Consider the following 27,710-nt stretch of genomic DNA (forward strand, 5'->3'; position numbering starts at 1 on the left):
GCAGCTATAACGGAAGGTGTTAGCACTGAAGAAGGGACCCCTCTAGCCATATCTTGAATAGCCATGCTTTCATTCTTCAGTCATTTAGTTAAAAGATTCGAAAATCTGAAGAGTGTAACAAAGATGTAAGGTTTTCCAGCAGAGAACCAAATGATTTTATTGCTTCCATCTGTTTTATGGCACCAGGGACTGCTAAAATTTGTCAAGTGTTACAAACAGAAACGAATTTATAATGCAGAATAACTCTGTGAAGAACTGGGACACCATTTTTTCAGCACGCATCAAAATTAAAAGAAAAAATTGGAAAAATAAAGTATAACTTCTTGTATAACATTTTTCAGATCTTTCATTGTAATATGCGACACTATTTTTAAACACATTACTTAAAATTGTTTAAATGCAGCAGAATAACTAGTGAATATTTATGAATTTGTGTTGTGAATAACATGATTGTTTTGAATGTAATTAGATCAAGTAACTACAGATTACTGTTTTAGGATGTCACTAGTGCATGGGGCCTTCTCTCCGCATGGCAGTCGCTCAATGCCTGCTTCTAATACTTTCAGCACCTGGATAAGCCATGTCTGTGTCATCGTTGAATCTTTGTCTTTCAATTGTAATTTCACTTCTTTTCTAGTAGTTCTATTTAAATTCATCAGCAGATTCCTTTACTTTTATTCACAAGCTCTGAGTGCAGTGTACACATGAGGATGAAAATACCTCTTGTGGACAAATATTTTAACACTTTTTTGCAGAGCTGTGTGTATTGGGGGGATAATTTAAAGTAAAAAAGTGTAAAATTACACACATACATATATATATATTATATAATCTAATGTAACATAACGTAACCTACCTGTCAAACGACATATAGATGTTTGTATTTACTGAAAAATGAGTTAAAGGTTAACTTCAGGGGTTAGGAAACACACATCTAGAAATAAATAAAATTTTTATATAAGTGAACAGAAAACCTTTATTTTAATAAAAGACTTCATCGCAGTTATTTTCAGTGTCAGGTAATAAAAGTCTATGTGCATATTTCACGTAATGAAATTATGAGAAAAAAAAGCTACATATCTAGTATGTTGATGCACAAAACACCACTTGTGAACGACATTCTACACATGGCTTCATAAGAAGACAAACTGGTATGCTTTAAGTTACAGACTACTGAGATAACTTACATATGTTCTATCGGATACATCTATACAATGTATATAAAATTAAAACATCTCTTCACGGTGAATACTTGTACATACATTTTAATACATACTCTTCTTACAGAATAATAATAATATACATAATATAGAAGACTGGAATCCAGCTGAAAAATAAAGAATAAACACAATCAATGACCATGTCCAAAATCATGTTGGTTTCACTAATATGCATCAGGTAACACTAGAGGTAATATGTCTGAATCTTCTTCTTATTAGTGTTTGATGAGATTTCTGGTTTTTATAACAGTAATAGTTTACCCTGTTGAATCCTGGGTTACAGGACTGTGCCTTCTACCCTGAAGATGGAGGTAACACATTCCTCTGAAACACTGGAACCCACCTATGCAACTACACAATCACAGTCCAACTATATGCTTTATCAACTGTATGATTTATAACTAGGGCCCGGATTTCTATGACATGTCATATTTTTTTCCTAGGGTTTATTCCCGTTTTTAAATGTAATTATGCATGTTTCCAGTCATTCTTATTGAAATTATATAGTTTTTATTGTGCATTTAAATGCATATTTTAGAGTTTTATTGGTTTTACAGCATATTTTGGCATAATTTTGAAATAAGGTCATATTTTTGTCATTTTAGAAACAATTCTTTGATATAATGTAAAATTTCGGCTCCATAATGTTTAGTATTACAAAATAAATTTCAGGCTGGACTGTTGCTTCAATGTGGAATAGAGTTCAAGTACATGAAGTTCGTATTAAAAACCATATTTTTGACTGGACTGTACTTGCAGTTACAAAGGCGAAAATTTGTGAAATGCAGCATTTATGACCTGGCAAGCCGGCTTTTCCCAGTCGAGGCGGGAGGGAGGCAAGTGTAACGGGTATTTTCCTATTGTACTCCGTCTTACTATAAGGTATATACATCCCATTCTTTCTTGGAGGGCTTAGAAGTATTCTATTTATATATGTGGAGGGCGTTATAAGACTTCAGTTTGACCTTACAATGCCTAAAGTGAGTACATGTAGTTCAAGGAGCGCAAGGTTGCGTAGTTTTGTACAGGAGTTTGGTGATAAAGTGTTTAGTACCGATGGCAAGATATTTTATTGTAAGTTGTGTGGCGTGAAAGTTACGGCAGAAAAGCGATTTACTGTGCAGCAGCATTGTAAAACTTTTAAACATGGTAAATGTTTAAGCAGATTATCTACAAAGGATAGCAGACAAAGTTTGTTGTTTAAAAACAGTTCTACTACTTCTTCTTCTTCTTCTTCTTCTTCTGCTTCACCTTCTTCAATGAACAATGGGTCGGAATTTTCGAAGGATTTGTGTCAGTGGATGGTATCTTCGAATATTCCATTAGAGAAATTGCATAATCAGCACTTCAGACAATTTTTGGAGACATACACTAGTCATCCTATCCCAAGTGAATCGACGTTAAGAAAGAATTATCTCTCTACATGTTATGAAGATATGTTAAATAAGATTCGAACATCTGTTGCTGACAACAAGATATGGGTTTCCTTGGACGAGACTTCTGACGTAGATGGGCGGTATATTGCGAATGTTATAGTTGGGACCCTGAAACAAGATCAACCTGGAGAGAGATTTCTTCTTGACTGTGAAGTTCTCGAAAGAGCAAATCATTCGACTATAGCTGTCCTATTTGATAATTCCATGAAGTTGTTGTGGCCAAATGGAATACAGCGAAATAATGTCCTTCTCCTAGTAACAGATGCCGCTCCATACATGAAGAAGGCTGCCAAAGGACTTCGAATCCTCTACCCGAAAATGGTCCATATTACTTGCCTCGCTCATGCATTGCATAGAGTGGCTGAAGAAGTTCGAGGACATTTTCCTGATGTAGATAGGCTAGTTTCAAACGGAAAGAAAATATTCATCAAGGCCCCTCTTCGAGTGCAGAAATTTAAACAAGAAGCTCCTCTACTGCCACTTCCTCCACAGCCTGTCGTCACACGGTGGGGTACATGGTTGGATGCTGTGGCATATTATTGTGAAAATTACACAGCCATTGAGAAAATGTTTAATGGCTTTGACAGCAGTGAGTCAACATCAATTAAAGCTGTCAAGGACTTATTCTCTACCACTCTAGCACAAAATCTGGCATACATAAAGTCAAACTTCTGTTCAATTTCAGGTGCAATAACTCGCCTGGAATTTGTAGGGACTGAACTCTGTGACGCGTTGGACACTGTAAAGAGCATTGAGAATGAACTAAACCGAACTCGTGGTGAAATAAGTGACAGGATTAAAACCAAAATAGAAAGTGTTCTTCATCGGAATGCTGGTTATTCAACATTATGCAAGATTGCAGATATACTTTCCGGTAAACTAGCAACATTCGAAGATGATACAGAACTGTCACCAAACGACTTGACATTCTTCAAATATGCTCCTGTCACATCATGTGATGTGGAACGAAGTTTTTCCAAATACAAAACTATCCTTAGTGATAATCGGCGATCTTTCAAATTTGAAAATGCATGTAGTTATAAATTGCAATTGTAACAGTGAAAATTGAGACGTGAATAACTCAGTGAAAATTGAGACGTGAATAGCTTGTGTTCTTTTAAATGGTGTTTTTAGATAACAGAGTTAAGTTAGTGTTCATACCATGTGCACCAGTGTTTGTCTAAAATATGAATGCAAATATCAGTATTAAAAAGAAAACAATGAATGGTTCAATCCGGTACGAAATGTCAAAATTCCATCAGTTTTCTTTCCTTCAGAAACATAAAAGGGCTAATTTGGTAAGTAGGACCTACTATCATATATTCATCATCTTTAGTCTTAAACTCTAGTAAAAGTTGTAATTAAAATTGTGAAATTTTATGTCCCATTTAATATTTAAGGTCATATTTTACACTTTTTAGGTCATATTTGACATAATTTTGGGTCATAAGTGCATGCATATATTTATAGTTTTTATGTCATAAAAATCCGGGCCCTATTTATAACTAATTGTAAAGTAAAACAGTAAAGTTGCCCCCGTGCTTAATTAATTAAGCAGTATGACAGAAGATGTATGGAGAGTGAGGGTATAGTTCTGTAACTGCTCCACTGTCGCGTACTAGTTTTGGGTATAATCAGAATCATAAGTACAAAAGAACTGTAGGTAGCAGGTATAGCCCAGGTATTTAGAAGTGACAGTCCTCCGACGCGGAGTAGGAGAAGTATTGGTAGTGGCGGGGAGAGCTCCAGCATGCCGACAAGTGTGGAGGGGAATGCATTACAGGCATTCTCAAAAGGAAATAATTTCTTATCTCATTGTGTTGCATAGTGTTGGCGGTTTAGTCTCGATGATGTTCATACATCCACTTTTAATTTTAAGTGCCGAATGGTAGACTATTATACACTTTACACTACTGTACACTATATACTATTATACACTTTTCACTGTTATATACATGAAGAGTTTATTTACATATTACACAGGTCTATTCTAAAGGAGCAACGCCGGCAATGTCTGCACAGATATCATTTCCACATGCCTGTCCTTCCTTGTCACCACCAGAAGAATCAGAGCTATCATCAGAACTGTCATTATCACTGCCAACACAGAATGTTTTCTTCAACTTTCGTGAACTTTTTACAGGGTAGGTCTGTTTTTTTTATATGTAGAAGTCATTAATTGGTCTTCGCACTACAGACTCGCTAAAGTCATCCAAAGTGGCTAGTGGAGATTTCCTAGGTCTTTCTTTATGGGGTGTCAAAAAGGAAGTGGAAGCCCCAGATTCAATATTTTTTGTTTCTCTTATTATTCTTCTGATACTACTTTCCGATACACCAATTACCTTTGCTACTTCCACTCCTATGTTCTTCACTTAATTGTTGGCCCAGCCTCTTTCATATACTTATATACATTACTAACAATTTCTCTTGATTGTGAATGCAACACTTCTCCACTCAATTTACTTCGTGTAGGTGGTATGTTAAAGGAGACAGAAAAAATGTACAAATATAAATAAAGAAAAAAAAAGAAAATCAATGAATAAAAATAAAGAATAAAATAAAGTATTAATACAGTAAATAGAGATAATACACTAAAATACGACTCCAAGAGTCAAAACTTCTTAACTTGACTGTACAAGGAACTTTTAACTGAACTTGAGACGTCTTCTCGCACTGAAATCAAACGAATTACTAACCACAACACCCCTCAACTTTCACAAATGGACCTGCCCATCCACTGCCCAGCTTTTCCTGGACTGTCACTTCTAAATACCCAGGCTGTAATAGTCAAACAAGTGGGACATAGTCACCTTCTTGCTTGCAGGAATTGACTTATTCCCAGTCTTACTGTTTCACAGGAAGCATCCATGTGGCTTTTTCTTAGATATTTTGTCTAGTAGTAACACAGCAGCAAACTTTGAGAATATGATCTGACAGGTCCAGAACATTGTAACTTAAAAGTAGGCGTGCTGAATACCCACGCTAAGCATAGTATCCATCACTGGGCTGTCAAAAACGTTACAACTTTCAGGATCAAAATCTCATATTCCAGTTAGCTGACTGGAGATCCAAAAATTGTGTGAACTGCAAAATTTCAAAATTACTCAATCGGTGGATTTATGGGGAGTGACATAGCTGAGGAACTGATGAACCAAGGACCTCAGGGTCTTCAGAGATGTCAGTCGCTGATTTCAGTTGACTGCCAACTTGTGAACTGTTTAGATGCAAAATTTGTATCACCGCTGTTCTGGACAAAAGCCTAAATTCAACAAGCAAAAGTGTTTACTTAAACTATTCTGATAACTTCTGGTGTAACAGCACTAAAGCTAGATAAGTACATATAGTAACTGTGTCTGCTATCAAGTAAATAAAAGTGTTAATAAATGATCACAGTGCTCAAGTGCAAAGGCGTAGTATCGTGTTCATCCGTTCCCTGCCTAAGTGAGGCCCTGCCAAACACTCTGAGAAAGAATTTCAGCTCTACCAACAGCTGAACTAGTTACCCAACACCTGTACCTCTCTTTCCTAAGTTAAACCCTTAATTATTGCAAACCAACACGAGTTGAGCTTACTGGCGTCCGACACAAAAACGACACAGGAAAGGGGTGACAATCAATGTAAGGAAGGTGAGTGAGAGATGGTTATAGTTCCATCACTTGACCTCAGCACTAGATTGTGAGTGGTCACCTACACATCCCAGCAGCTTTAACCCTGGGGAAGAGTCCCCAGTGCTTGTCTGGATGCTGTGTAAAAGAGAAAAACCTCGTCCCTGCTGCAAACCAAAGTTCAATTCCTTGGTTGTCCAGGCTGTAGCCCATCGCTATACTTACTTAGCTATCCTAGTTCTTTGTAAGTGGTTTTAGACTATTTAATTAATAATCTAATTACTGAAACTTACTAGTACTGATTTACTATTATAAAATGTCAACCTGTTTATACTCACCTAAATAGATTTTGTGTGGCTGGCAACATTATCAGGAAACCTTATGAGAATATTTTTAGTTCCAACAAGTGCTCCTTGCAATGCTTTCATTGCCTTACCCGCTGCAATGTGATCAGCGTAGTTGATAAAAGCGCAGTGTAATGAATAGCGAGGACACACACTCAGAATCTTTCCGTATCTGAAAACAAGAATGTATAATTATTTAACAAACTTCTCCACAACAGAAGTGCAAAGAAAACTACTTTTATAAATCAGTGATGCATAAAAAACCATTTTAAGAGGGATGATATTTAGTGTGCTCATACAAAACAATGCCAATGGAACTGTCATACCCAATTTTGCTACGTCTGGTATAATTCAACATTTTTTTCTTTGTAAAACCTTCTACTATAAAAAAATTAGAAATGTGTGTGTACCTGAGTTAGGGAACATTAAATTTTGTCTATTACACAGATATATGTTTTTCTTAAGTTAATACATGAAATAAAACATATTGTAGAAAATGATCTTACTACCAGACTCCAGATTATTTTCTTTGAGAAAACTTCTATAGAAACACAAAATTTTTGGAGATATAGCAAGAGAGCTAGGACTTATTTATTTCTGCATCTTAGCTGATAAATAAGTTGAGTTTTGCAACCTTTGTGCTTAGAAAACTACAGCCTATTATAGTAAGTAGGCAAGTGTTGAAAATGGCTTACTGTGCTTACTGTCAAGCTCAACTTAAATATGGTGTTATTTTCTGGGGCTCTTCTTCATCATCAATGAAAAGAGATTTTGTGCCTCAGAAAAGAGCAATTAGAGCAATGTTAATGAGGTGGCCTAGAAGTTCTTGCAGAGAGGTTTTTAGAGAATTAGGGATACTTACAGTTTGTTTATATATGCCATGGTCATGTTTGTAATTGAAAACGAAAATAATTATCCTACAAATAATAGTGCACATAAAATTAACACTAGAGTACAAAATAGACTACATGTCACATCAGCTAGACTATCCATTATTCGTAGCACGTCCACAAAGTAAGTTTCCCACTCGTCCCACAGCTACCAAACCTTATATTGCGCAAAACAACTGCGCGTATGTGATAGAGCAATGACGTAGCATGGCGCATGCACTAACGGATTTCCCATGTTCCCACAGTAGCATCGTTGCAGCTGTTGAAGATGGAGGCTCTTATTCCAGCTCCCACCGACTGTGAAGTGCGGTCAATGATAAAGTTTTTGAATGCACAGAGCATAGCGCCAATCGAAATTCATTGTCAGCTGTGCCGGGTCTATGGGCCTAATGTCATGAGCAAGCAGATGGAGTGTCACTGGTGCAGACAATTTTCAGCAGGTCAACAAAGTGTGCATGATGAGAAGTGCAGTGGGCGGCCATCCATCATTACAGACGACCTGGTGGAGCTTGTGCGGGAACGCATGGAGAATCATCGCGTCACAATTGCGGAACTCAGCAGCAGTCATGTCCCTCAGATTTCCCGCACCTTGTTGCACGAAATTGTCACGGAGCACCTGTTGTTCAGGAAATTGTGCGCCAGGTGGGTGCCGAAGCATCTGACACCAGAACACGAAACAAAGTGCATGGAGTCAGCATTGACATTTCTGCAGCGGTACCATGATGACGGCGACGAGTTTCTGGAATGGATCATCACAGGTGATGAAACGTGAATTGCACACATTACCCCAGAAACGACGCAGCAGTCAATGCATTGGCGTCACAGTGGATCTCCCTGTAAGACGAAATTCATGCAGACGTCAGCGCGGTAAGTGATGTGCACGGTATTCTGGGAGAGACGTCTTCACGTCGACTTCCTGACCAGAGGTGAGACGGTGAATGCTGAGCGTTACTGTGAAACACTGCAGAAATTGTGACGGGCCATTCAGAACAAGCAGCACGGGATGCTTATTGCCGGTATCGACTTCCTGCACAATAACGCTAGGCCGCACACGGCTCAACGGACAGCAAGTCTCCTGCAGGAGTTCAGCTGGGAGGTGTTTCATCATCCACCCTACAGCCCGGACCTCGCTCCCAGTGATTTCCATCTTTTCCTACACCTCAAGAAATTCCTGTCTGGTGAGCGTCAGCGGCAGACTTCTACAACACAGGTATTCAAAAGTTGTTCCCATGGTATGACAAATGTCTCAATTCCGGTGGTGATTATGTTGAAAAATAGCTGAACACTTGCTGTATCTGTTGTAATATTTCCATGAAATTATGTTTTGTTTCTGCAAACGTCCCCAGGGAAACTTACTTTGTGGATGAGCCTTGTACAAAAGGGAGCATATTATACATCCATAAAAATTTGTAATAATTTGCCACATAAATTATATATTTTAAAGGATAATGTTAATTTATTTAAATGAAAACTGAAAGACTTTCTTATCTTGAAAGCTTTCTATTCTATTGATGAATATATGGCAAATACCTAACTGTATTATATTCCTATTGTATCTAGGTTGTGTCTATTTGGACTTGGTTGCATATTGCAACTACTTTTAATTAATCGGATGAGCTCAATATCCGGCCGAATATGAGCAATGGATCTGTGAAGCTATGTATGTAGCCTACTTTACATCTATACTGTACACTCATGTAACTATATGAAGATACACAGTAGAAGAAACTGAACTCTGCTACTCAGTTGATATAAATGTGAGATTACACAAAAGATGTTATTTCACTCACGTATGCTTGTTCTATTACTCCACATCTTCAGAACAAGCACTACACAACAAAAAGCAATGGTCCCTACACTGAACCAATGTCACATGTTACGGTTCTCTGTGCCATGATTCGGTTCTGTCAGTCTGAAGTAATAAGGGGGAACAGATTGACCAGCTGCTTTTCCAACTCAGTCAGTGTATGGTGTTTCACTCACCATACAAAATGACTTTCCATCATCACAAAGTATCATAATTTTGATCCCATATTTATTCTGAATATATGCTGTAAACGAGCAGTGCCCATGGAAATCAAGTAGTTGTTCATGTACTGTATAATAAACATGAGGTGTGTAATACAGTTTACAATTCGCACTGAACATATTCTGGATCTCTCTAATAGCTGCAAATATGCCATTTCTTTCTTGTTCTGGTCTGATGTCATCACTGAACCAACAGAGGTTGAGGAACTAAAAGCGCGTTTCCCTCAATAATGTTGAGCCTAAGGTTTCACTCCAAATCTCTTTCACATTCTCATGCCCAGCCTTCAATATTCTCAAATCATACAACAGACCAATGAATGATCTTCGTTCATGTACTGTCGTCTTGTTACTATATGACATTTTCCACTCATATGTAGCCATTCTCCTGGCAATTTCTTCATCTGAACGATGTGAAACTTTCTGCGGAATAGTGTCTGCAAATATTAAATTCCGTGCTTCAATTGGTACTCTTGCAGTTTCGAGCTTCACCCTCATTACCAGCTTGTACAACGTTTCTCCTTAGCAGCTGACCCGTTCTCTTCAGCGCATTCACGCACCTTTCATAATTAAACTACGAGTACTAGTGCCATCACTGTTATCGTAGCCACTACTGCAACCTTTAACTTCCATCTTTTCTCCTTCATAGTCACTATCATCTTCATGCTCAGACTGAATAATTTCTTTATTTTCATCTTTACTTCCTTCATCATCACTCCACACATCATCCTCTGAATCGTTTTCTTCAGTAAGAAGTTCAGCGATGTCATTGGTAAAATTCTTTGAAGGCATTATAAAATCTATAGAGTTCCGACTGTAAAATATACAATAGAATAGGAGTGAACAACGATGACTCTTCACAGGAAAACACTTAAAAATAAGCTGCATATCATCTGAAGACAAAATATAATCCAATTTACCTTCTAACGTGTCAGTGGGGCCTGAGTAACACCACTGCCTAATGTGGTGTGAAATACAAAGATCAAAAACACAACATTGTAACATATTGAGAAGTCCTTCATTCGCATGAATTATCACTTAGGACAGCCTGTTACAACACACTATGTGCACGTACAACAGAAAAAAATGTGTGGTCCACCAGACCCCACTAACATGTATTAGGGTTAACACACAAAGAGAGTTTTCTTGAGGTCTGTCCATGTTTCATCGGTTTCTGAAACTAATAAAATGGTTTCCATTTCTGCTGAATTCATACAAATCATTGAACCTTACCATGCACTTTCTCCAGGAAGTGTTTTTGGATACCTTTTTTTATATTGCTAGTGGGGTGGGACTGCGGCCACTTTTGGTTTATTGTACCAGCCCCAGATGACAGGTGAAGGTGCTTGTGGGGCAATTGGTGGAATGAAGATTGGCACGGGAAACTTAAGTACTCAGAGAAAACCTGCCCCAGCACCACTTTGTCCACCACAAATCCCACTTGACCAGACCTGGGCTGCCGCAGTGGGAAGCCAGTGACTAACTGCTTGAGCTATGGTGCAGCCTTTTTGGATACTTACTTAGAAAACAAATTAGTAAGCATTTTTTCAGTTACATCCTCAGTTACGAAGCCAACCCAAAGGGAACAGCTTTTCAGTGGATTTGATGGGCTGTAAAAGTAATGACATTATTAAAACTCTATACAGCTGTACTTTGAACATGGTGGAGCATAAACATACTGCATATAGCATCAAAATACATATTTCATTACAACACAGGTCAAGTGGATAATAAGAATGATAAAACACCCACAAGCTATTGACTCTTTATTATTTCTTCTATGTAACATGGACAGATTCTAAATACAGAACTTGGCCACAAACCTTTCATAGATTATTTATTAATTCAGTTTTTGTAACATAGAAATTAACCTTTGACATGTGAATCACAACTAACCCTGAGCAATATAAATATATAAAATATACTTTCACAGAAATCTTAAGATGTGTATCGATATAACTAATTCTCAGTGACAAGGCAATGTTGTGGTGGCCTGGTATGATGATATTTCTGAGGACTGTGGTTTTCCCTGTCAATTATTATTCCACCATTGCTCCATACTCATTCATTACTGCCCCTTGAGGTGTACAACAGCACTTTATTACTTTAAGTTAGAGGCTTCATCCCTCTGACCTAGGACTTAGATAGTCACAAAGTAAGGGGACTTTTGTTTAAGACTCCAGAATTATCCACTGCCTGATTCAAAACTAAAAATATCAGCACTGGACTGGTCAACTACATACCTTGAAAGGTCAGCAAACAGCCCAAACAACCCAAGAGCACACACTATACAAGACAGACTGCAGTATTCTTTCATGGTGTGGTAACAAATTCTGTTACCAACTGCTGAATGTACAGTAGGATACTCACTCCAAAAGTGGATCATAAACATTGTCTGCTTTAATGACACTGCTGCATGCATTCTCATCATCAGAATAGTAAACACTGTCATAATCCAGGTCATTGTTATTATCAAATATTTCTGATGTTCCATATCTAAGGATCTTTTCTGCATCCTAGACAGAATACAATGAGAACAAACATCAGAACAAGGTAACAATAAGCTTAGCAGCTTCCAAATACACGACAGCACATCTATTTGTTGCCATCATCAGTCGCTTTGCACATCTGTAGATATTTGTTCATTAAAATTCCATGTTCTTTGTTCCATATCACACTTAATTCATAATACTTAACTGGCCCCTTGAAAATTTCTTTATATGGCACCTACCTACCCTTGCAGCTTAATGTAACCTTTAAAGGATGAATGTCCAATATATTAACACCTGAGTAATTTGGCAAGCGGCCAAATGTCCAACATACTGGCAGTCCCACATCTTCCTGATGAGAAGCCCTTTTGGTGCCGTGCGTGTGCTTGGACCAAACAAAGCATGGAACTTTACTCTGCAGTATCTCAGTATACACAGTTCATGCATCAAATTTATTTTCCTGTGCAGACTGCTGCTCTAACCACTAGGAAGAATTTACTGACACTCTGAACCCTGACAGGAGGTGTGTTTTTCTTCTCATTCCCTTTTTTGGGTCTGTAACAGCTGACGTGCTATTCAAACCTGATAAATATATGTGGGGGAACTAAAATATGTGAGGGGAAATGAAAATTGTTTATGATTAGAATTACATCATAGCTGTCAGTGGCAGACTGTTACCACCCATCTGCAATTTTCTTTGTTCATGTGCATATGAAGCTGTTTTATGAACAGAGAGAAAAAGTGACAAGAGGACAGCGTTGTTACTGAATAAGATATTCTAGTATTCTGTGGCAGATTCAGTCCCACCTTATAAGTCTATCTGATTCTACATGAAAATGCACTCAGGACACCAGTGACCAGCAATCATTATGGCAGGACCTTTGAAGCATATGTTTCTGCTAGTCAATTTAGCATGTGCACAAATGATGTTGAATAGCAGTATGCTGACAATGAGTCAGAAGAACGGAAAGATACCACACTTCCAGTTCCACCATCTGCTGAAGAAAATGATGAAGAGTGGCCCCATCAAATTCCTTCTCGTACGGTAGATGTGCACCAGTTTGTGGGAGAACAAAATGGCCTGAATGCCTATAGTATCAAAAATTCACACCCTCATAATTTCTTCTTGCTGTATTTTCAGATGATGCTGGCAGTAATTGTACAAGAGACCAACCAATATAAGCAAGAGCACATGCAAGAAATTAGCCATATATTACATATTATCAGCAAATAAGCATAAAGGACCTAAACACATTTCTTGCAGTTCAGTAAGGTCATGACCACAAACCCAGTATGAAGCTATAATGGACCAAAGATGAACTCTACCATGTTGCTTTCTGCTCCAGTGTGTGATGCCATGTGACTGTTTTTACACAGCTCTGAAAAATCTGTACTTTGTGGACAATCAAAACCAACCAACACAAGATGCAGAAGATCCTGATTACAACAGATTATGGAAAATCAGACAAATGTTTATCAACATAAATTCAAAATTTCTGGAACTGTATCATCCAACAGAACATATGGCAGTAGATACATTTTACGCAAGTTTTGTGAGGGAAATATGACACATCTGAACTTCGGGGGGCAGCTGACTAGGTGTCTCACTGTTCTTTCCCATGAAGAGGATACTGAAATACATGGTGTGCCAAGGGATTGGCCCCTCAGTTGGGAGACTCAAATGAGCCTTCTTCAAGTAAAACATTCTCTGCACTGGCCAGCCAAAGGAGGTGTGTGTGCCAAAAAAAAAAAAAAGTCTACTATTGCAAGACGTGTGACTGCGGTCTGTCTTGTACCACACTTCAAGTTGTGGCACACAAAAACCCAAATGTGAGTGGAAGTGTCTGTATTTGTATCCTATAGTGTGTTGGGTGTGTAGCCTTATCTACAGCAATGAAGCAGACACTGTCATCCAGTAAGAATTAATTTTTTAAGTCCATAAATTTTCCATAGGTACTTCTTTTACAGAACAATATTATTAATCTAGGGCAAATAAACACATGCAATTCAGCCAAAAAATTATGAACCGTTTTCAGCAGTTTGAGGCGTTCATTCCTACAAATTCCTACAGATGACCAGTACTTAAAACGTTAAATGGCAAGAAGTTTCTCTTGTTGCAGCTATTATTTTTAGATCTTCCATGTATACTTATAAAGAAATTCATAATATGCTTTCTTTCTTCAAAGAAGGATTTATAAAACAATACAGTAAGTAAACAGAAAGAGACTAAACATCAAGTACCTCTATGTTTGCAATATGTGTATCGTGGTTTAGCGTATGACCAAGAGCCTTCAGCGCATGCTCTTTTTTATAACCATGTTCACATAGTTGCAAGGCTTGTACATCCAACAGCTGTCGTCTAGCATCTTCACATTCTGAATCCAATGATAAAACCTTTATATATGCCTCTTCTGCTTCGATATAACGCTGGAAGAAAACAGACATCACACCTAAAAATACATTAAATTTTCTCCATACATATGCAGTCTGCATAGAAACATGGATACTTCCTATATGATCTTGGACATGAGGTTCAGATTTGAAGTTTTCATGGCTGTGTTCTGACAATGTATGCTCATAGATTTGTTACCAGTGTTCTGAGGGCACCTGCTACTCCATCTTCAGGGTAGGTAGGCACTCTATCCTGATGATGGAGGCAGTATATTCCTCCTAAATGCTGGCACCCACCTACCAGGCTGTATGGTAGGGTAACCAAAACATCACAACTTACAATCTTCAGAGATCCATATACATGTACCTATAGAATTAAGATGATAAAATGACCGTTCAAATTGTCTTATAGCCTACAGTATTTAAGTCCAGCATCTCATGACTGCAAAACCTAAATCATTTCACCATTAAAAGAAAAGGACCATACGCAATCATGGGTAAAAAAACAACAACATTCTTTCTGAAAGCAAAACATTTACCTTCATTGTAGTAAGTATTTCTCCTTTACGATAATAAGACTTAGCATGTTCCGGAAAAAGACGTATCATAAGTTCTGCATCCTCCATTGCTCTATATGAAACAAGATCAAGAAGGTTATTCAACAACATTATTATTGAGATAATTCAGCATCAGTGATAGGATGATTAATGAATGTGGAGTAGCTGGTCAAATGACATATGGTAGGGGAAACTGAAGGACTAAAAAAAAAACTACCCCAGTGCCACTTTGTCCAACACAAATTCCACATGACCTGACCTGGGTCGGAACACGGGTTGCTGTGGTGGGAAATCAGCAACTAACTACCTGAGCTATGGCAAAGCTCTGTGAAACAGTAACAGCGAATAGTGTATGGCATGACGCTCTTAATGCAATGAACACTATGGCTGGAGCATTTGAGATACAACCCTTCGTAGTCCAGTAAGTACATGTTTACTAGCATTTCACAGGAATGTAATTCATCCATCATTAGCGTCAAAACATTCAAACCATCTACCAGACTACATGAAACCACATTCCAGGATACAGCAATCACAATTCAGTGTTAGGTTAAAAAGTACTGTATACCAGTGTCTCTCAACTGCTGTACAGCAGTCCAGTACCAGGCTCTGGCATCAATTATACCAGACCCTCATCTTAAAAAAAAATTATTGGGCTGTGGTCTCGCAAAGGTTGAGAGCCATTGCTGTACAGAATTTATGGGCTAACTCATAGGATCTATCTTGTACAGTTCACAGTTACAGTACTAAAGCTGGGGACATTTCTTTGGCTACTATAGGTCATCAACCCTTCATCTATTCATTCATTCATTAGTAATCTGGCAGATGACAGGTCCACAGTCTCTTCCAAAACAGTTCTTCCACTTAATGTGATCTTCTGTCTTTGGAAAGAGACTATCCAGGAAAAATGATGTGGTAGTTTTTCCATTTGCTTTCCACATCACAGTACAACAGCCGTTCAAACAACTCTGGTCACGCCTGTTGCTATACAAACTTGAACCATCTTGAGCATCACTTGCTCTGTGCTTCAAGTCGCTGCTTCTGGCATCAGTTTTTGGTTTTTGGTCTCTCTCTTCGTCTGATGCCTACCCTTTGACCTGTCCAGCAATACTGCAGCCACTACTGGCCTATAAATGGGCTGAGCAAGTAGTGAGGTGTAGCACTATAGATTAGTTGTAAGAGGTGACAGAATGATTTTGACTGGCCAAAAGAAATGTTCCTGACTAAACCTGAATTTACAGAACCTGAAGATTCGTTATGATGATAAAATCCCATCATCTGGACTCTTACAAAAAGCCAGTTTAATCCTCCTCAACTCTTTAACACCCTCCTTCTTCAAGCACCATCTTAACATTACCCTTCCACATATGACTACATTTTCAAAGCCATTTCTTCCACTGAAGTCTTATGATTAAAATTATGTGTGAACTTCTCATCTATCCATGCATGCTACATACATGCTATCAGGGAAGAATACAAATTAAGAAACTGTTCTTTATGTAACTGACTGCCTTTGTGGTCTAGTGGTCAGAGTTACTGGGTACAGATCCAGAGGTCTGGGTTCAATTCCAGTGCTACCAGATTTTCTGAGAAGTAGTGAGTCTGAAATGGGGTCCACTCAGCCTCATGAGGATAACTGAGGAGGTATTTCAAGGAAATAGCTCCGGTCCAAAATCCAAAACTAATGGCCGTGGGGATTCGTTGCACTGACCACTCGACACCCTCTATCTGCTAACGTTTGCACTAACTTCACTGACAAGAGGTGGTAGCTCAGTTGGTATAGTTCACTTGTGGACTCAAGCCACAGAGTTAGTTTGTTCTTTATGTAACCTCAATTCTCCCATTAACTTCTGCATCCTTGTGTCTAAACACTCTCCTCAGTAATTTGTTCTGAAATGCCAAATGTTTGAGAATGGGTCTAACAGGGATAAGACATAATTACTAAACTTACAAGTCTATTTTTATGCAAAATTTCCTTTACCCTTATTACTTCATAAGATACAAACTAAACATTCTGCACCATCACTATGTTTGTAATTTTTAACATACAAAATATGCCTCATACTGAATGCGTGAATAGGTTTATGAACTGAAGAGCACAGTTCTAGCTCCATGTACCTGGGATTGCTGCCTGCTTCTGCTGGTTTATTACTCTTGGCTTATCTGAAAACTACATGATGTTATAAGTAAGAAGACCATACTCTTCATTTTCACTGCCATAAGAACATCAAATGCTAAATGTTTATGATTTATCTCCATTACAAATTTCAGTCTAGCTCCAATCTAAAATATATAGAATGTATGGAATTATATAACCCTGCAATGCTCTCATAACATCATGAGGCTAGACAAATAACAAGATTATACTCATCTGCAGTATTGTATTAAATTTTACTCCAAACTGCAGCAATCTTCTTGAAAGTAAATCCTTCCAGCAGATGTACATGAATTTCATCATTCTGTCCAACTGTTGAAATCACTTCTGAATCTCTTCTATGGTTTCAAAAAGTGATCCCTTCAGATGATTCTTCATTGTAAAGAGGTAGAAGTCACATGGAGTCAGATCTGGTAAGTGGGGTGTTCCATGTGTATAATTTAATTTTTCACTAAGAACTCCGTCACAGAAAGGGTTGCATGTGAGTGTACTGTCAAGCTGCAGAATCCACTTATCAGGGAACAATTCTAGCCTCACATGACAGACTTGCCATATCAGATGTCACTCACTTAGAGATAAAACTTCTGGTTGACAGTTTTACCAGGTGGGACAACTCCCTTGCAGCCAAAGAAATCAACATTGTCTTGACATCTGATTTTGACACCTGCACCTGCTATGGTTGGGTGACTAGAGTTTGCCATTGTATGCTGTGAAGCTTTGTCGTAAGAGTCACTGAAAAATCCAACTTTCATCCCCAATGATGACTCTTGTCCTTTTTTCCAAGTGTGAACAAACTTCTCATCTTGACCACTTGTTCAAAATACCAACCATTTTGGTGATGAGCTATCCAAAAACTACTTTAGTTATAACACAATACCTATGTATTTGCTAGGCTTGTCAAGACAAGTATGCTACTGTGTGGAGTCCAGACACATACTCGCCATCGACTCATTTGTCAGTCCTCAATATTATATGGAATACTACATTCCGAAGTTATGATGTTACCCTAATTTTCCACTTCTATATGATCATTCTGTCAAATACCACATGGAAGACATCCTTCTTGTGACCTGACAACACCACACAAAGGCCAAAAATTCACCGTTTCTAGCTTAAAATAACTGAACACCATAAGATAACAGCCTCTGCCTTGCTTTTGTAAAATCTGATACACCTTGGGAACAATGAAACAGTCATCCGAACAGATTAATTATTTACACAGAGCAGTGCCTTTCTTGGAAAACTGACAATCAGCTTGCCAAGAAATTCCTGGTCTTTTATGGAAACTGAAGATTCACCACAATATTACAAGGAACCATCTAAATCCAGTCCCTACTCTGACATTGTATTCTAAGATTCCACCCTCTTATCTATACCTAGGTCTTTCAAGAGGTTCCCTGACTAAAATTCTGTATGCATTTTGCAGTCCCTCAATTTAATCGTCCAAATAATATCTGTTGAAGAGTACAAATTAAAAGCTCTTCATTATGCACTCAGGAGCTTCATCACTTACTCTCTGCTAAGTATAATTAGATCAATGTAGGCAAGGACAGTGAGATAGGCAGGGCATGTAGCGCACACACAGGCCACGAAGTTAAATGCATATAAGGCTTTGGCAGGAAACCCAGAGAAAAGAAACCACTGGAAAGACCTAGACATAGGTGGGGGGATAATAATGAAAAGGATCTTAGATAGGACAGGGTGGTATGGACTGGATTCATCTGGCTTACGATAGGGGCCAGTAATGTAATGTAATTTTGATGCATACCAAATTATACCATCATCTAGTGTGCATTTCCTGTAGGCTTACATGCATAGCTTTATTTCTTCTTTAATTCAATAATGTACTTCTGGAAATTCAACAGCTGCTCTTTGAAAATTGGATGAAATCTTTTGACAGATGGACAGTCTAGGCCTGAGTGAAAGTTCTTCACAGTGCATCGATGTCTTGTATCAATTTCATCCAGCTTACAGTTTATTCTGAGTGATTTTGCAGCATCTGGTGCTTTTACTTGCATAGCATGCACATGTCTCTTTGATGAAATGGAGGACTGCAGTATCCACATCCAGATGTTTCCCTTTTTTAGACACTATGAAGCTCTTGGTGGTTGCCTTGTATGAAAATATGGAAGAGGTCATTCCTCCAATGACAAACGTTTGCTTCACTGATCATAAATTTACGTCCTGCAGCTATATTTCCATGCTCTGCTACATATATAATGTCTTTCATTTTAATGCTGTGTCATAATGGAACAGTTTCAAAGATAGTGTAAAGTGGCAATCCCCTAGAATATTTGGGGGTTGGAAATTTTGAGCAAAAATTAAATAACCTCATGTGCAGCAGGAGGCGCATCCAACAGCAAAGAGAGACAATAACTGAATTATTAACAATGCCAATGATACCCTTCCAACTCCCCTTCCTGGGTGCTGATTGTGAGAACGATTTTAAAACACTCCAATGAGCATATGTGTAACAATAATATTAATAGATTGGCTGAAGTTTTTCTTTTTGCTGATGATACCAGTGTTTTGATTACTGGTAATAATCATGATGAGCTTAAGCATAAAGTCAGGGGTACACTGTCTCTTATTATAAATTGGTTCACAGCTAATAAGTTGGCTTTAAATATCACTACAACTAATATTATTAGGTTTGCTCTAAAACAGTCCTATAACTCTCTGGCAGTTGCTAGTGGGAATTTGTTTATAAATGAAGTTCCTGTGATAAAATTTTTGGGTCTCCAAATTGATAAGAATTTAGACTGGAAGAGTCATGTAGAGTATATTCTCCCTAAACTTAGTTCAGTTATTTTTGTAATTAGGAGTTTATCTTATTTTATGAGTAAAAAATTTTTACGAATGGTGTATTTTTCTTATTTCCACTCTTCAGTATGGAATAATTTTTTGGGGCAACTCAACGAATAATGTTAGAGTTTTTAAATTACAAAAAAAAAGGTAATAAGGATTATATCTGGAGTGGGACCTAGAGACTCTTGTAGGGATCTTTTTAGGAAATTGAATATACTGCCATTGTCATGTGAATACATTCTCTCGTTGATAATGTTTGTGATTGATAACCAAACTAAATTTTGTTCAGGTTTAGATGTTCATGGTTTGAATACAAGAAATCGAAAGCAATTATATGTGCCAAACTTGAATCTTTCTGCTTTTGAGGAAGGTACTATGTTTACTGCTATTAAACTATTCAACAGATTGCCCATAACCATTCAAAGCCTTAAAGAGGATAGAATTAGTTTTAAAAATAGGCTGTTTTTATATCTTATGAATAATTCCTTTTATACAGTTTCTGAATATGTGGAGCATAACATAAACAATTAGTTTTAATTATTTTGTTATCTGTGTGTTTGTTTAAATTTTGTATGACGACCTTCATGTCCATTTGTTTGGACTTGTGAAATGAAATGTAATGAAATGTATGTATGTATGTATGTATGTAATGAACACAGACCAATCTCTCTTCATCCCAGAGTACTGGTTAATATTAAAACTACTAAGTACACATATTTTCATACTCCAAACTACCTTCAGGTGGTTTATACATTGTCACACATGACATTTTTAACAATGGAAATACAATGAAATACATCTCCAATCTTCATTTATTGCTATTAGCTGTCAGCTAAGATTTTCCTTGTGCTTTAGTCACACAATATAATTTTTCAACTTGCATTCTCTGAGCCCATCAAATGTCAGATGAGCCCAATTTCATAATTTTAGAATTTGGGGTGGGGGGACACCTTACAATAAAAAAAAATACAGTAAAAAGAAAACAAAACTACATTCACATTAATATGCCACTTAAATTACACAACTAATATTTTACAGGGTTACAGTCTGAAGTTTTATACTATGAATATAAATGCATGTATACTAGTTAAGGGTATGGTTACTATCTAGTGAATGCTGAGCAACTGTAGGTGTGGTTTTATTACACCATGCTTAAAGCAACTTCAAGCTTCTGAAGAGCACTATAAATTATTTCAGCTGTGGCTCCAGCTAAGTTCAGTACTTCGACTATACTTTTATAAAATTACCTTTTAAAATCTTTTTTGGCAATGTAACAAAGGCATCTGTTATTAAGGAGTCTTCGATCGTTTGGGTACTTCTTTATGGCAGTATTATATACTTTAATGGCTCCATCATAGTCCCCCAATATTTGCTTCTGGTAAGCCTTCTTTCCTAGTTCTTCCAGACTCTCCATTGTAGCCTGAAACCAAAGGAATGATCACAACAAAACCATATAAACCATACATGTGTTTCATGACCCCCACACACATGGGTGGGGTAGATGTGCAGGCAGGAACTATTACTTTGGACATTGCTGGCAATCCTGAGTTTCTTCAAACATGTTTCAGAAACTGGATGTACTTCAGTCACCAGGTGTAAGAATGGAAACAGTCTCATTTAGCTGGGCCACATTAGAAAGAGTCTGTCTCAATCACTGGACCAATATTCTGTTCCAGGGATGGGCAATGTCAAAAAATAATATTCATGTTTATTGTAACACACCATTGTCAGAAATATTTTGACTGTGATTCAGTTACCAATATTTATGTTAGGTCTTACTTACTTACTTATGGAGCTGAGCCCTTCTTGAGGAGAAGCCAAATATGCAGCTAATCAAGAATTTCCAAGAATTTTATGAAACCCAAACATTCATTACCGTGTTCACAAGAGCCCTCCACTGATCCCTATCCTGAACCACAGTAATCCAATCCATAACAACCCATCCTATCTCTCTAAGATCCATTTTAATATTGTCCACCAACCTATGCCTTGGTCTTCCCAGTGGTCTCTTTCCTTCTGTCTTTCCCACCAATATGCTATATGCATTCCTTTTCTCCCCCATTCATGCTACATGCCCTGCCCACCTCATCCTCCTTGACTTGATGATTCTAATTATACTTGGAGAAGAGTACAAGTTATGAAGCTCCTCATTATGCAGTTTTCTCCAACCTCCTGTCACTTCATCCCTCTTCAGTCCAAATATTCTCCTCACTCTGTCCTCAAACACCCTCAATCTTTGTTCCTCCCTTAATGTCAGAGACCAAGTTTCACACCCATACAGAACCACCAGTAAAATTATAGTTTTGCTTACTCTAATTTTTATGTTTTTGGACAGCAGACAAAAAGACTAAATGTTCTGGACTGAATGGTAGCAAACATTACTCGAGTTCAGTCTCCTCTTAATATCCTCCTGAATCAGGTTTTGATTTGTCATCATTGTACCCAAATATCTGAATTGTGCCACATTTTCAAAACATCTGTTTCCTATTTTTATGTCATGATTTTGCTCTGCATTTTGGTGATGAGACAGCAACATGTACTTACTTTTCTCTGTGTTTACTTCTAAACCAACCTCCTTAGTTTTGTCAATTATAGTTTGTGTTTTTCTTTATGGAATCTATATTATCACCCAGTAGATTCACATCATTGGCATAGGCCAACAGCTGATGTGTCCCGTTTAATTTCAGTTCTACTTGGTTTTCCTGGACCTTCCTAATGGCATATTCTAAAGCAAAGTTGAAAAGGAGTGGCAATAAAGCATCTCTTTGTTTTACACCAATCTGGATAGGAAATTTATCAGACAAATGTTTACTTACATGGACTTTACTATACGTTTCATTTAAACACACTTTAATCAGCCTAACTAGTTTCATAGGTATCCCAAACACTATCAAAATATTGTACAATACTTCCCTCCTAACTGAATCATAGCCTTTCTTGAAGTCTATGAATAGTTGATGCACTGCCTCATCATACTCCCATTTTTTTTCCAATATCTGATGAATGCAAAAGATCTGATCTATAGCTGATCTGTTATGACGAAACCCACACTGATGATCCACAATTTCATATATATATGGACTTAACCTTGAGAGAAGAATATTGGATAAAATTTTGTATGAAGCTGATAGCAGTGATATCCCCCGATAATTACTACAGTCAGTTTTATCACCCTTCTTGTGAACTGGTACAATAATAGATTCCTTCCACTGATCAGTCAATTTTTCCTTATGCTAAATTGAAGTAATTAGCTTATGGATCTTAGAATGTAATATTTAGCCTACTGCTTGAACAAGTTCCGCCAGAATCTGATCACTACCTGGCGATTTATACCTCTTCAATTTTGCAATAGCAATTTCAACCTCAAAAGGGCTGGAATCAGGTATTAATGACTCAGCTGCGTGCATTTCTATCTGCCTAAAATCACTGACCTTATGTACATTCCATAACTGAGAGAAGCAGTTCTTCCACATATTCAAAATGTTGTGGGAATCTGCAAGCAGATCACCATTCTCATTCTTCACTATGTTACTTCTAGGTTGGCAACCCCTCTTTAAAGTCATTTATTCTTCTATACAGGTCTCTAATGTTCTTGTTCTTACCATTCATTGCAAGCTCATGAATCGTGTCCTTCAGATATTCTCTCATTTTATTCCTGAAATGTCTGCTGTTTTCTTCCTGCCCACTGGAGAAATGCCTGTTAAGTCCCAGAACATGATCTCGATCCTACCAAATCCTGAACAGAGCAAGTTACCTCCAATCACCACCTCTAATTGTAAGCAACCCTACTCTATGCTTACTGGCACCCAGTACCAGTACTACTAACATACTGCCTCACACGAACAAAGGGAAGGTGGTAAGTGTAAAGACAAATGGATGAAAGATCTGCAATTACTGGAGGGGAAGCAGTCAGCAGCCCAGTGAAGATCTGGTGCAGCTGGAGTGCAACACGGTCCCTTCCATGTGCCGAACTCAACATTCCAAAGGAAAAGTATAGCTACATAAGAGCTGTTGTCACTGCAGGCCAAGGAACAGCTACACATGGAAGAGGTAGAATATTATCCAGTCTCTTAAAAACTGGTCTTTCTTTCTCAAACCACATACAAGTTAAGAAGTGCTGAATTTTTGAGCACATACACAGTAGTAGACATCTAATTAAGTTTGCAAGGTAATAACTGAACTGTGGGAACATGTGGCAGCTTAACATAGTTAGGGGGGAGGCATCATTATACAGGGTGCGGCGCAGAAACTTCCTTTTTGTGAAGATGCACTGTGAAGGGAGGGGAGGTGGCAGAAAATTGGGGATAGGCTCGGCAAACGCAGCAGTCACAGAAGTTTCTGTCTAATACCCCTCAGTAGAAAACATGAGGTGGACGAGTGAGCAGTGTGTGTTTGCTATCGAAGCCTATTTTTCGAACAACCAATCCTACGTGGCGACGCAGAGTGTGTTCCGTACTCACTTCAGAATTAAGCCCAGAGGTCTGGTTCCCAACCGTAAATTGATTGTTTTGTGGGTGGAGAACTTTAGGACAACCGGAAGTGTGGTGAAAAAATCATCAGGACGACAATGGACCATTACGACGCCAGAAAATGTGGAGGCAGTTCGACAGTCGATTTTGAGATCTTTTTCGAACCACCTCTTGAAGAAACGCATCTAGGAAATGTCTGGTTCCAACAGGATGGTGCCATGGCCCACACAGCCCGAGCTTCGATGACAGTTTTGAGGGCAAAGTTCCCCAGACGGCTCACCTCGCTTCGAGGTGACATCCTGTGGGCAGTGCACTCACCTGATCTAACGCCCTGTGATTTTTTTTTATGGAGATACCACAAGGCAGAGGGTTTAAACATCGCTCCACAAACCTGCTTCAGCTGAAGAATGTTATTAGGCAGGAAGTAGTTCAAATTCTGGTGCACATTTTGGAACATGCAGAGGGGAACTTCAGAAAACGGTTGCATCAGTGCATAGAGAACAGTGGCCACCACCTCCAAGATATTTTGTTCAAAACTACATGATTTAAAACTTTAAAGTATGTTCTTTCACTAGCTATACATAAATTTTGTCTATCAGCAATAATTTTTCTTTTATTCGCCTTCAAAAAAAAAGGAAGTTTCTGAGCACCAACCTGTACATACCACAATATTAAAACAATCATTTCTGATTATGCAAAACCATACCCCTTTAACTAATTAACTCCATGGAGAAAAGTCCTTCAGAAGCCACCAGTCATTAAGCTACTCAAGGATTTCCCAGCACTTTATGGAACCTAAAGGTTGATTGCTGTGTTTAGATGAACCCACTATTATCTATCCTGAGCCAGATAAATCCCATCCATATCACCCCATCCTATTTCTCTATTTATTTCTCTATTTCAGTTGTTCACCTATGCCAATGATGGGAATCTACTGGGTGATAATGTAGATACCATAAAGAAAAACAAACAAATGCAAGTAAAGAGGTTGGTCTAGAAGTAAACACTGAGAAAACTAAGTATATGTTGCTGTCTCATCACCAAAATGCAGGGCAAAATCATGATATTAAGATAGAAAACAGATGTTTTGAAAATGTGGCACAATTCAGATATTTGGGAACAACGATAACAGATCGAAACCTGATTCAGGAGGAAATTAAGAGGAGATTGTACTCAGGTAATGCTTGCTACCATTCAGTCCAGAACCTTTTGTCTTCTCGTCTGCTGTCAAAAAACATAAAAATTAGAATATACAAAACTATAATTTTGCTGGTGGTTCTGTATGGGTGTGAAACTTGGTCTCTTACATTAATGGAGGAACATAGACTGAGGGTGTTTGAGAACAGGGTGTTGAGAATATTTGGACTGAAGAGAGATGAAGTGACAAGAGGTTGGAAAACCTGGCATAATGAGGAGCTTCATAACTTGTATTCATCTCCAAGTATAATTAGCATGATCAAGTCAAGGAGGATGGGGTGGGCAGGGCATGTAGCATGAATGGGAGCGACAGGGAATGTGTAGAGGACATTGGTGGGAAAAGCAGAAGGAAAGAGACCCTTGGGAAGACCAAGGCGTAGGTGGGTGGACAATATTAAAATGGATCTAGAGAGACAGGATGCGATGGAATTAATTGGATTGCTGTGTCTCAGGATAGGGACCAATGGAGGGCTCTTGTGAACACGGTAATGAACCTTTGGGTGTAATACTGAGAAATTCTAGTTGCAGAATTGGCAGCTCCTCCAGAAGGGCTCAGCTCCATGAGTAGGTATGTATGTATGTATGCAGAGGCCGCGCTTTGTCGCTGGCTTCCCACTGCGGCGGTCCGGGTTCGATCCCGTGTCTGGTCAAGTGGGATTTGTGGTAGACAAAGTGGCGCTGGGGCAGGTTTTCTCCGAGTACTTCGGTTTCCCCTGTGAATCTTCATTCCACAAATTGCTCCACAATCACCCTCACCTATCATCTGGGGCTGGTACAATAGACTAGAAGTGGCCGCAGTACAAGGGACTTAGTCCCAACCCACTAGCAATAAAAAAAAAGTAATAATGCAAGTACAATTTTCCTGTCCTTAATTTTCGATACTGCTTCTTTTTGCTCCTGAACTGTCTACCACATTCAAGTCCTAACATGTTCGATTCGCTTCCTTTCATCTCAGTTTTGAATATACTTCATCCAACCATGACTTAGTGCTGCTTTAATTCGAAAAACTCTACTATTTTTTACTGAAATTTTAAATCCTCTCATAATTTACTTACCTTTGTAATAACTACGTCCTTTAACACTTAGTATCAAACGCCAAATACGGTGCACAACTTCCTTTACTTAAAAAATTCAACACGACAGAGCAGACTTGCACATACACAGTATAAAGAACTTAACAAAGAAGATTACGCACTATCTAAACAAGATAATACTGCCCATACAAAGAACCCACGCCTTCCGCCACAAACACTACACCGACCTCAACGAACCACATCTATACTTCCAACACTCATACATACATCTGTAACGTCTGTAATATTATGCGCGAAAACGTGGATTCTGTTCAAAGACACTGGCAGAGCAGCGCCATAGCTCGCTAGCTTCGGCTCGTGAACCTCGTGGACCCGTTAGCCGAATGGTGCTGCCATCTATCAGTGAGATAATGTTGTACGATGCCGGCCGGCTACTCACTTCATTTGACTCATTACAGCTAATGATGCATCTGCTTTCATGGCAACTTTAATTAATGCCACCTCTGAATTTGGAAAAAGAATCAGATATTGAGTTCTGATAACTGTTTCCCTTTTGAAGCAAATGTTAATGCTTTTGTAGATTTCTGTTGCTGTTCTCTCTAGCAGAGTTCTTCTTTTCCTGAATTATAAAACTGTCATAATATGGCCAGTATAGAAACTAACTGATCACAAAATATATTCCGCGAAAATTACTGCAGTGAGATATGCCACCAATACAGTAAGAAGATGAAAATTAAATGATGCAAACTGGAAAGCCAGCTAAGTAGTAAATTGGTGTACAGTATGCCATCTGTAGAGATCATCACAGACTTTGTATGAAGAAATGACATTTGTGCTTCATTATTCGAGTCAATTTTACCGACCACACAACATATTTTTTTTATTACTATCACACTACATGTTTCGACCTCAAGAGGTCATTCTCAGGTGTACGAACACAGCTGTATAATTACACGCAATCACATTTGTCTTCTCACTTATTCGATCCTGTATCTTATTCAGGCCCATGCTCAATAATATATCAAGCTCCTCTCACAAAACACAAGTTAAAATATTATTCTAAATGTCAAAAGTTAAAATTTGTTAATCG

At 38.2% G+C, this 27,710-nt stretch overlaps 1 protein-coding gene across 2 annotated transcripts; it reads right to left on the minus strand.

Moving 5' to 3' along the window:
* Window positions 1-956: 956 nt before the first annotated feature.
* On the minus strand, window positions 957-26,959 carry LOC111868470 (hsp70-Hsp90 organizing protein). Of its 2 annotated transcripts, XM_023859127.2 has the most exons (8): window positions 26,642-26,959; window positions 21,168-21,340; window positions 14,940-15,030; window positions 14,251-14,436; window positions 11,891-12,036; window positions 11,041-11,130; window positions 6,600-6,777; window positions 958-1,327 (listed from the first exon to the last, which is right to left on the minus strand). In XM_023859127.2, the coding sequence occupies exons 2-7, from the start codon at window positions 21,332-21,334 to the stop codon at window positions 6,600-6,602; spliced, it is 858 nt and encodes a 285-aa protein (XP_023714895.1). In that variant the 5' UTR covers window positions 21,335-21,340; window positions 26,642-26,959; the 3' UTR covers window positions 958-1,327. The 2 variants fall into 2 exon arrangements, with proteins under 2 accessions (XP_023714896.1, XP_023714895.1); XM_023859128.2 differs by lacking the exon at window positions 11,041-11,130 and having other exon boundaries at window positions 957-1,327.
* Window positions 26,960-27,710: the final 751 nt, after the last annotated feature.

The sequence above is a fragment of the Cryptotermes secundus genome, unplaced genomic scaffold (genome assembly GCF_002891405.2).
Source record: "Cryptotermes secundus unplaced genomic scaffold, Csec_1.0 scaffold169, whole genome shotgun sequence".
Taxonomy (NCBI): domain Eukaryota; kingdom Metazoa; phylum Arthropoda; class Insecta; order Blattodea; family Kalotermitidae; genus Cryptotermes; species Cryptotermes secundus.

Coding starts and splice junctions, on each gene's coding strand:
- LOC111868470 (XM_023859127.2), bottom strand. CDS start 21,334: ATGGAGAGTCTGGAAGAACTAGGAAAGAAGGCTTACCAGAAGCAAATA. Junction 14,437..14,939: donor AAATACTTACTACAATGAAG/GTAAATGTTTTG, acceptor GTTTTCTTCCAG/CGTTATATCGAAGCAGAAGA. Junction 12,037..14,250: donor CACATATTGCAAACATAGAG/GTACTTGATGTT, acceptor TATTCTGTCTAG/GATGCAGAAAAGATCCTTAG.